Below are 11,847 nucleotides of genomic sequence, written 5' to 3'. Positions count from 1 at the left end.
GTGTTTTTGCAATAACGGCATTTTAAATGTGATATGTACTATATGAAATATTAGAAGGTGATAAGGGTCTTACAACTAACCTCGTAAGTGTAGATTGTCACAATACGGACTAACATAACTCATTAAATGAAGACAGAGAAAAAGGAGGCACGGGGCCGTGTAAACTGTCTGCTTCCAGCTATAAATCGGGATGCTTGGTTCAATTACAATCCATCCCTTGGCAAACCACTTCTCTCACACCTGCCACCACTCTTACATCACTTGATGAAGACAAGTCTTTTATGTATTATTTTTAATTTCCAATGTGACAACTCGGATTCCAAGTCCCCTTGGTGGGCATCGTTCCTACTTGTTAACTATTATACGTTGTAACTACGCGTTCGTTATAAAAAGTTAGATAGTGGTGTTTGATATACCTTGATTGTTTTACATGATTAATTAGTCGCACAAGTCTTCGAGTCGCACACCACTCACCGAACCGCACACTTCTTTACTTGGTTAGGATAATTGGATCCTCAGCCTTAAACCTTGAGCCCAACTTTAAGCCCAATTGGACCCGGTTCGCGTGGAAGGAACGTACACACACATACACGGTTATGTGTGTGGTATTTAGGGTATTGCAAACATAATGAATAAAATCTCTAACCATAAGCTCTCCTTTCTCTCGAATAAAAACCGACGACAACCTTTTTCTTTCTTTTCTCGAAGATCTGCTCGGAATTCCACTACATTCATTCGGTTAGTATGTTAGAATTGATTCGCATGTGATGATCTTGATTATGTAGTGTTTATTTGATTATGATTAATGAATGCTTTGTGACTTTGTGGAATATAATTTTTTCCGATTTGTCTTGGAATTGTATGCATGGATTTGTATGAATTATCATAATAAGTCATTCATATCTGGAGTTATGATTAGACCTTGTTGTTAATGAAAATTAGAACAACAGGGTTACGAATACATGCTTATTGATAACGAACTGAATGGATTAGGGTTTCTGTGTGCAAGATGAACTGGTAAACTGCATGATGACAAAACACTCAGGTGTTTCGCCATCCTCATTATGACGAAACATGCAGGTGTTTCGCCACCTTCTTGCCGACGAAACATAGTGTTTCGCCACCACACGCCTCCACGACGAAAAACCTAATGTTTCGTCTCTGTGATGCTTGAAATTTAAACTTGTTACACAGAATTGTATGTACGCATGAACTGTTACTTTGTTCTTGGGGGTAGCATGTTGATTGATCCAAGTTGAAATCTGATTTGATGATATTTGACGTTTGCGAATAATGTGGAGAAGTATCTGTGATTAAACCGCACACTTGAGAGATTGATTTTAAGATTTGGACCATACACACACACTAAGTGGGCTTTATACAGTTGGGTTGCCCACCTGCTGTTGGGCCACGGACGGGTAATGGGTCGCACAATGATAACATAGTCGCACACCACTAGTGTAATCGCACATTTCTGACATGATGAACACCTGATTGGGCTTTACATTTTAGATGGGTTGCACCATATACGGTTGGGCTCATAAGCCCAACGCAAAGGACCCGAACCGCATCCCTAGATCGGACCCCATACTCTTGAATTGGGCCAATAACTTGATGAAATCGCACACCTTGTGGGTGACAAATAAACTGTTAGGTGATTTTGTAAAACTTGAACGTGTAAGGTGAGCTTGTATGTGATATGAACATCTGTTATGTGTTAAACGATAACTCTTGTGGTATATGCAACCTGTTAAGTGTGTGATCTGAATGTGTACATATAAATATATACGAATTTGATTATCATTGGTAACCATGTTAGGATTTGGTTGACCAACTATAAATAACGTGATGTAACATACCGAGCAATCTAAGGTGAGTTCATTGCTCTTTTTCCAAGCATGCGTCCCGGGGAGGGACATCTGGTAAACGTTCCGGAGAGGAACGTCGGCTTAATGGGATGTTTGTTAATACTCACATATCTATCAATCAAGTCCCTTCTACCGATTGTTGCCAGGGAGGCAACGGGGTATTAGTTAATAGCGCTATTTAGGTTTGGCAACCTCACACCGCACCGGGGAGGTCGGGAGTGAACTAATGATCCCAATCTTGACCATTGCTTTGATAGAGGCAATGGGGTTTGGGCAAATAAACTGTAAGCCATCAACGGTAAACGAGTTATTACAACATCAAATCATTGAATTGTTTTGTACTCATATCTGGTAACTAAAACGTGTTAACAAACTTTGAACTCACCAGCGTCGTCTGACACACTTGTCTGCATGCTTGCAGGTCCATAGGGTTATATCATTTGGAACTTGCTGTCTGGAAGGCTGGAGTGGTCATGGGTCGAGATACATGGGATCGCAAGACAAGTTTAAAGGTTTTCGAACATGTGGTTATTGACCACTTAACAAACGATTTATGCTTCCACTGTATACAATGAATTACATTTAATGTTTTGTAACACTTTATGATAATGAATGAAAGTTTTTATTTAAATATATATACTATAGTTCAATGTGATTGGTGGCTTCGATCCTGGTACGTCACACGTCCCGCGGTGTTTCCGCATGTGGTATTTTGGGGGTGTGACATCCAATCTTTGGTTAATTCTTTAATTGGGTTTGTATTAATGACTTTTATTACTAGTTTTTTATATTGAAAGTGAACTTTATTCTACCATCTCTTCATGCTTTGTTGATTTACTCATTCGTATCTTTACGGTCTATATAAAGCGCGTTAACTGCCTGGAAGGGGGTTAGAAGGGTGGTTTGGGTAAAGTTCTTGCCTTGTTCAGTGTATAGATCCCGCGAGGACTTGATTCAAGCTTATTAGGACTTCCTTTGAGGCAGATAGCATCAAATCGGGAGAAGTAAGAACAACTTGAATCCCTTATAATTAAATTACTATTAAAACTTTAAACCGGCCCTGAGAACTGTATCCCTGCTGACTCAGACCAATACGGCCGAGGGTACCGTTGGCTCCAAAAGAGGGACATGCCACATTCTGCATTAATAACTTACTTAATTATCTTCTAATATTCCGGCCTTGCGGGACTGTATCCCTACTGACTCAGATCAATATGGTCGAGGGAAGTGTTGCCTCCAAAAGAGGGACGTGCCACTATAACTAAGATAATCTCTTAAAAACCCTAAGTACTGAAATCATCAAAGGATAAGCAAAAGATAAGTCAGAACCAAGTGATTCTATCTTGTCTATTTGTTTCTTTTTATTATTTTAGTTTCTTTCTTTATTTTAACTATTAAAAATCTTTACTCAAAATTTGGTTAGATTAGACGTTGATGCTATTCCAGTATTAAAAGCTCTTGTGTTCTTGGACGACCTCGGTATCTTACCATCACTATACTACGCCAACGATGGGTGCACTTGCCCTAGCGTGTTGTAGAGAGTGATAGTGTTATATCGTGTTTTATAAATTTAAAGCTTGATAAACGAATAAAAAATGCTTAAAAATATATCAAAAATCGTACACCCCACTCACGTCAACATCCCTAAACAATGTAGATCTAAATCAAAGAGCAGTCACAATGTAAAGCACACTTTGATTCACAGATCCAAGAATATTAACAAACTCGGTTTTGCTCATCCGCTCCACACATGCCAACATCCAAATATCAACTCACATGCATGTTGGTCAATGGGGTCCCGACTAGCAATTAATTAGGATAAATTGGATTGAATTTTTTATATGTGATTTTTAGTTTTATCATATATACACACATTTGTTTATATTTTTAAGTAGGCGGGTTTTAACCCTCCTCTACCCGTTTTTTAAGTATACAAGATTAATCGCCAGAATTTACATGTTTTGGCCCGAATTTGGTCGGAATCCGACCGGAATCTCGCCAGAATTGTTTATTCCCGACCAATTAGAGAGCCGATTTTCTGGTCGATTAGGCTGACTAGCGATTAATTCACCGATTACCTAAAAATTAATTAGTGGTCGGCCGACTAGCGATTAATCCCGATTTTTCCAATACTGTCGTCAAGATATAAAGATCGGCATGATCAGAATCACCTCGCCATGATCCGAAGATTGACAATTGTTTAAGTTAAGAAACTATCAAGAAAACCCCCCAAATTTCACATCAAAGAACCCTAGAATTTCTCATCTTCTTCGAGAAACTCGAGTAATCTAACCATCGGCACCAAACAAACCATTGCGGAAAAGGAGGAACAGACGAAACGAGCGAAGAGCCCGCAAACATGTCCGTTGGAGGTCCGGATTTGCCGGACTTGATACGAACCGGACTAGTGTTGCAATGTGGCCGAGTGAGGTAAGTGGTCCGTCCCACATGCCATGGTAAAACGGATGAGCAAAACCACTAGATTGTGGGTGCTTTTAGTGATCCTACCAAAGAGTGGTTAGGATATATATCACCACCTTATTAGTGAGACATTGTATATCTGATCTCTAAAGCGTTTTGATGAAAAGAAACTCTTAATGGTCGACGGTCAATAAGTGAAGTATTAACATCAATCTAACCTCTATAAATCGTAAATATACATTAGTTTTAAACGTCTCACATCTTATCTAAACTTAGGAGAAGTATATTCTTAACATCGTGGTATGGTATGTTATGATTGGAATTTGGGTGGTGATGAGGTTGTGGTATTAATTAATGTATCAATCATGACTTTTCCCAATTTTAACAAACACTTTTGTATAAAAACAAATATCAACTAATGTGAAAGCTAAACTTGTGTATAGAAACAAATATCAACCAATGTGAAAGCTAAATGTTCCGGTACTTTGGAATAAAAATCCTTACCAATCTCATTTTGTACACGGTACTCTGGAATAAAAATCCTCACGGTATTTTGGAATAAAAATCCTTACCAATCTCATTTTGTACAAAAAAAAAAAAAAAAAAAAAAAAAAAAAAAAAAAAAAGTTGACAACATAATAATTTTCAAACGCGTCCGTCTGTCATCCCACATTCTTCGCCATTATAAATGCTCTCGTTCCCTTAATCTCCTCCCCACATGATCCAAGTGTCTCTCTCTCTAGAACACACACAAATATACACACAGTAACTCAGCAAGCATGGTGCTATCAAGAACCGTTCATTCAGAGTCCGATGTCTCTCTACACTCAACATTTGCGTCACGATACGTTCGCACTTCTCTCCCGAGGTACATCGTCCAAACGGGCCAGATCTAACAAACTTTCCCATGCTATAAAGTATAACCATGGGTCAACCGAAAAAAAAAATTAGTGTTATTTATACCTTTTGGTTAAGCCCCTGATCGTCCCATGAAATAAATTTTTGGGCATGCTACTGCTTTTGCTATGACATTTGTTTCGAGATTGATTTTTGGTGATATGATTTCAGGTTTAAGATGCCGGAGGAATCGATCCCTAAGGAGGCTGCCTATCAAATTATAAATGATGAGCTGATGTTGGACGGGAATCCGAGGCTGAATCTGGCTTCGTTCGTGACAACGTGGATGGAGCCTGAATGTGACAAGCTTATGATGGCTGCGATTAATAAGAACTATGTTGATATGGATGAATATCCTGTCACTACTGAACTCCAGGTTTGTCATTTATTCTTCTACATCATTTGATTGTAGTCTCTGGTATCACTACTAGAAAACTGTCACACGTTTTTAACCAACATTTTTATATAAGTTTTTAGTTGGAAAATGGTCGGAATTTCTGTAACAAGACTTTTTAAGTTTTTATGAAAATCGACAGTTTTGTTGCAGTGGATACTTGTTTAACACACCAGAATTAAACCTTCAATAGATCATGAAGACATAGAGATATTATATTATTTTGCTTAATATGTAATCTAATTATACAGTAAAATATTGCCAAAGGAGATATGTTGTGTTAACTTTTATTGCCAAAAGCCGGTCAGATGAAATGAATTATGAATATAATATGTGGTCAATAAAGAAAAAGAGATATTTGAAGTTGAACGGACAAATGATACTCAATTCATAACTTCTTGATTAAAAAAACGTAACCCTATAGCTTGTCATGTCTTTAATTAACCATCATTGCGGTTGCGATTACATTAAGTTTTTACATATTCATTCCTTTATGCTATCATATTTCATATTATTGTAATTTTATTTATGGTTTATTCGTAACTGTGGTCCCTAAACTAACAAGGGGGCGGTGCGTATCGTTTTAAGTTTTTCTAGCAAAAGTCTCAAATCGGATCCCATTTTTACTGGCTTTTTGTCCTTAACCTTGCCTTTTGTCATTAGCTTAATTCGGTGATGCCAGCTGTGTTTAAAAATATTTATAGTCCCTATCTATATGTAACTTATATTTTTTAAATAAAGTCTTGAATAAGCATCAAAATAACAAATCGATATATTTAATTAGAGCTAACTTGCAGAAATGTCAACAACTAATTCTTTAATATCTTTTAGATTTGTAAGTAACAATATATTATTGTCAATGGTACTGTTTTTTCAAAGAATTATAAACAACTTCCATAACAAGTCCTTATAACAATTCAAAATAATAAGGGGTTTCCTAATGCTCTTGTTAAGACAACCGATTAACATGCACATGGACATACAAATATTGTTTCCAAAGAGTTAACACAATACTATATAAATGGTTTGGTTTAAGAGGTCATTGGATCTCACAACTCACATACAATGTAAGGAGTTGGTCAAACGTTAATATATATTTGAATTGTTATTTTCTTTTAATACAATTAGTATTATATTATGTGTGTGTGGGTGTGTAGAGTAAAATGAGATGTTTTTTTAATTACTGTACAACCTTTTTAAACAGATGCAAAAGTTTCAAATTAATACTTTCTATTTAAATTTAACATTATTACATATTGCAACAGTATAAATACATCAGTTTTATTATCACTCTCGTTTTATTTCCAATCATTTCCGTTGAATAAGAATTTTCATATTTTTAAATAATCATTAACAAATCAAACATCATATATCATTTTCGTCATGTCTGTGTTTCAATATCAGTCATTATATAACTTTTAAATATGTGGTTTTCTTTTCTTTAAAAAATAAAAATCGAATATTCATGGCTCATCTGATTAAGATAAGTCTCGACAGGGATTTTGAATTTTAAAAGACTCAACGACTTTGCGTGATTGATTTCTTTGCTTGCCAATAATTTCTAAGTCTTATTTTTCATTTTGCATTTATACTTTAAGAAGACTAAGATATTTTTGTTTCATTACATTATTTTCTTTTTCATTAACGTGTGTTGATTATAGCATATTTTTTTAATTAGTTTGAGTAAAAATAAAAATAGAAATTTCTAAAGTGGTACGAATATAAGAAATAATTGATTTTGGCAGATATATATAATTTGTTCGATCTTTTGGGTCTACAACGTGGATAACCGAGTAAATACAAAAGATCATTACAACTTTGACAATTCAAACGGAATAAAAATACAATCCATGGTACACTTTACAACTATTTATAATAGTTTTGTGTCTGAAAGATATCTATTTTACTATATGTAATAATAATTAAAGTATGATAAATTATTTGAAATATTTTCTAGTAATTAGGGCAGGTGCCTTTGTTGATGCTATCACGTCCTACTACCATTGGATTAGTAATTTTAGGTCATGGTCATAAAATATTAACAACGCGATACATGCTATGATATATACATCATGGTCCACTGTAGTTCATCATTTAATATGAAATACTTTAGTGAATGGACGGCATGATAATTGCAACTTTGTTTTCTAATATAATATTATATGATATGATTTATTTAATTGTAATTCTCTGTTTCAAGCTTTTTAATTTTGTTGATTCCTTGATTTTTTATCAGAGTTTTTTTTCACTGTCCATATTGGTAATATATAAACTGAAACCACATCAATTTTGAATAACCCGAATCTTAAATTCAGATTAATCTTGATCAACTTTAATCTTATTAATTCAGATTAATAAGAGGATAACTAGACAGTCTAGCTGTTTGGATAAGATTGTAATTATATATATATATTTGTGAATAGAATTCATATAGACAGTGGCATAGAATGTTGGCTGTTAAAAATAAAAAAGGAGTAGAATCAATATATTTTGGGAAAAAAACACTTGAAAAGGGTTGACTTGAACTATGTATTGAAGTGACACGATTTCTAATACTACAAAATAAAATGTTGATCAATAACTTAACTATATTTTTCTTTAATCATATTTAATCATATTTGATTGAGTATGTTAACATTGTTATATATGAATGCAGAACCGTTGTGTGAACATGATAGCACATCTCTTCAATGCACCACTTGGGGACGAAGAAACAGCGGTCGGGGTTGGAACCGTGGGCTCATCGGAGGCAATCATGCTTGCCGGACTTGCTTTCAAACGAAAATGGCAAAACAAAATGAGAGCACTTGGCAAACCTTGTGATAAACCCAACATTGTTACCGGTGCCAATGTTCAGGTAAATAAAAATTTTTCACTTTCTTTTTAATTAAAAAAATATTAGTCAATTAATTTATTGAAATTTGATATATAATAACATTATCTGAGAATAAATAGGTTTGCTGGGAGAAATTCGCAAGGTATTTTGAAGTGGAGTTGAAGGAAGTGAAACTGAGTGAGGGTTACTATGTGATGGACCCTGATAAGGCTGTGGAAATGGTTGATGAAAACACCATCTGTGTGGCTGCAATTTTGGGTTCCACCCTCAATGGTGAATTTGAAGATGTTAAGCGGTTAAATGACCTCTTGGTTAAGAAGAATGCCGAGACTGGGTACGCCACCCCCCCCCCCCAACCCGTTAATACTCTTGATTTACATTATTATCACAACTAGAAAACTGGGTCTTTTCCTCAGCAAATATTCGTTGGAAATTTATAGGAAACGGCCATGGATCGTTTCCTAAGCAAATATTCGTTTGAAATTTATAGGAAATGACCATTTTCCGACTAAAGTGATTTTGTCAGAAAGTGGTCAGTGGAAAAAGAATTTCCAACTAAAAAAAATCACACAAGTTTCTAAACAAAATTTTTTCTCAACGATTTCTAACCGAACCAAATTAGTTTCCGACAAATTTCTGATCGAAATGTTCAATACTAGAATAGTTTCCGACCAATTTTCTACCAAAAAGTTTTCGACTAAAACTATTCATACGATTTAGTTTGTTGGTATTTGGTCGCCAAATTAGGGTTTCCAAGTCAGATTTGTGTCGGGAATGGGTTGCAATTATTGACCCATTTCATTTTCATTGGAATTAAATCTTTTTCTAGCAGTGTACTACACAATCGGATATTAGCTACATTTTTTTGTGAAAGAAAAATCCGTCTTGCGACGAAACTTTTATCGATGATCAAGACCGTTGCAATCCAGTTAGTACTAGTGTGTTTGTTTTTATTAATTTGTACCTCATGACACTTTTTATGGAATGTAGATGGGATACACCAATTCATGTGGATGCTGCAAGTGGTGGTTTTATTGCACCATTTATTTACCCGGAATTGGAATGGGATTTCCGGTTGCCGTTGGTAAAGAGTATAAATGTTAGTGGTCACAAGTATGGTCTTGTTTATGCTGGAGTTGGGTGGGTGATTTGGAGGAACAAAGAAGACTTGCCTGATGAGCTCATCTTTCATATTAACTATCTTGGTGCTGATCAACCAACTTTCACTCTCAACTTCTCTAAAGGTAAGTTTATAGTCTTAAAAAAATCTAATGTTTGGATGAACAAATTTTATTTCTTGTTATCGGATTTTAACAATCGCGCAATTATTTTTCAGGTTCTAATCAAATAATTGCTCAGTACTATCAGCTCATTCGATTGGGTTTCGAGGTTAGTTTGCATCGATTATAAAGCATGTTGTTTATAATCTCAATATTTTCTTTGACACCATTTTTTTTTTAATTTTTGCAACATAGAACAAGGGTTCTTTTGTTAAATTTTTTTAACTGAATTCTACATTTTTTATTCATTGTGGGATAACAATTTATGGATTTAGTAGAAGAAACTGATTATGGAAAATTTTATTAAATTTTTGAGCGTCCGAAAGAGTGGATCAAGGCCGCTCTGAGACCAATTGTTGTGTACCAATTGGATTTTGATAAATGATAACCTATTGAGCGGGTCAGACTTAAAGAAGTTAGACAGAGGAACAAGACTTTGAGATATTTCTCTTCACTTTTCATTCATCATCATAACATTAACACAATAACCTGGTTAAAGACTTTGAAATAAAATAACTAACCGGTGAATTTTATCTATTTTTCTTTTCATAAAAAGACCTAATATAGCAATTTACTAACATTTGTACGATTGATATATGTTTTTAATTAGGGATACAAGAACATCATGGAAAACTGTCAAGAAAATGCAATGGTCCTAAAGGAAGGATTAGAGAAAACCGGGCGCTTTAACATCGTGTCCAAAGACCATGGTGTCCCACTCGTAGCCTTTTCACTAAAAGACCACAGTGAGCATAACGAGTTTGAAATATCAGACATGTTAAGGCGGTTCGGGTGGATTGTGCCAGCTTACACAATGCCACCAGATGCCCAACACATCACGGTTCTCAGAGTCGTGATAAGGGAAGACTTTTCAAGGACATTGGCTGAACGGCTCGTGACTGACATCCTGAAGGTGCTTCACGAGCTCGATACATTACCAGCTAAAGTCACCGCTAAGATAGAGATTCATGAAGAGAAGGGGTTAGTGGTCAAACAAACCGAACTGGAAGTGCAAAGGAAGATTACAGATTTTTGGAGGAAGTTTGTAGCTGACAAGAAGAAAACTAATGGAGTGTGTTAGATGCGGTTAATTAATATCTTGTTTTGAAAATTTTAAATTATGGATTTTAATTTTGTATTGTGTAACGCTTGCATTTGAACGAATTTCAAACCCATCTAATATTCGATTATATTTTGTGTGGGTTTAATACTTAATTAAATTTGGTTTTGTATTATGTCAAGGATGTTTGCAACTTTTTTGTAATTTAATAAAATTATAAATTGGCAAGGATTTTGTTTGTAGTTTATACTTTATACATGGTTCCTTACCGTTTGTAACTTATTAGATTGAAAATGAGTATATATATTTTTTTAAAGAGAGAAAAATATTGGTAACTAATAATATTTTTATTTTGTTTTCAAATTTAAAGTACAATGGTATTTCTACTAACAAAAGTATATTGGTATTTCTACTAACAAAAGTATATTGGTATTTCTCTCTTTAAAGTATCTTTTACTCCCTCTGTCCCATTAAAAGTGTCATATTTTGAATTTTCAAAGTCTTTATTTATAAACTTTGACTTTAATTATATATTTTTGTGTTATATAAAACTTGATAAAAATTAACCCGATAAAAACACTTGTAAAACACAATCAAATCATATAACTTTCATCAAGTATTATCTAACACAAACAAAATTATTTAAGGTCAAAGTTTTAAATAAAGACTTTGAAAATTCAAAATAAGACACTTTTAATGGGACGGAGGTAGTAATATTTTTATTTTTTAATGCGTACATTTGAAATACATATCTAGCCATGAGACATTTCCCAAAGCAAATAGACACAAATTTATATCTACTAATGTGAATATTATTATTTATTTTCAAGTTGATATAAAAAACTATTAAAGTATTTTTATTGCGAATCACCTATTTCACCCTTGAATAAAAGATAAATATTGGGATCTTCTTTCATCAAACGAAATAAGCTGTTTTGCAAAAGGCTAATATAAAAGATACTAAAGAGTAAAGATGTCATAACATTGTTTGCATAAATGATCATGTGTGTATATAATAACCAAAGTAAGTAGACTAGACGATAATCAATGAATACAATATTTTAGGAATTAGGATGATGAAAGCGAAATTA

At 34.3% G+C, this 11,847-nt stretch overlaps 1 protein-coding gene across 1 annotated transcript; it reads left to right on the top strand.

Moving 5' to 3' along the window:
* Positions 1–4,809: 4,809 nt before the first annotated feature.
* On the top strand, positions 4,810–10,987 carry LOC110909160 (glutamate decarboxylase). Its single transcript, XM_035982802.1, has 7 exons — positions 4,810–5,157; positions 5,358–5,562; positions 8,237–8,437; positions 8,536–8,750; positions 9,407–9,660; positions 9,753–9,805; positions 10,307–10,987. Exons 1-7 carry the CDS (start codon positions 5,069–5,071, stop codon positions 10,775–10,777), a joined length of 1,488 nt encoding a protein of 495 aa, XP_035838695.1. The 5' UTR covers positions 4,810–5,068; the 3' UTR covers positions 10,778–10,987.
* The last annotated feature ends 860 nt before the right edge of the window (positions 10,988–11,847 follow it).

Source organism: Helianthus annuus, chromosome 14 (genome assembly GCF_002127325.2).
Source record: "Helianthus annuus cultivar XRQ/B chromosome 14, HanXRQr2.0-SUNRISE, whole genome shotgun sequence".
Lineage (NCBI taxonomy): Eukaryota > Viridiplantae > Streptophyta > Magnoliopsida > Asterales > Asteraceae > Helianthus > Helianthus annuus.
This window is presented reverse-complemented; position numbering and strand designations above follow the sequence as displayed.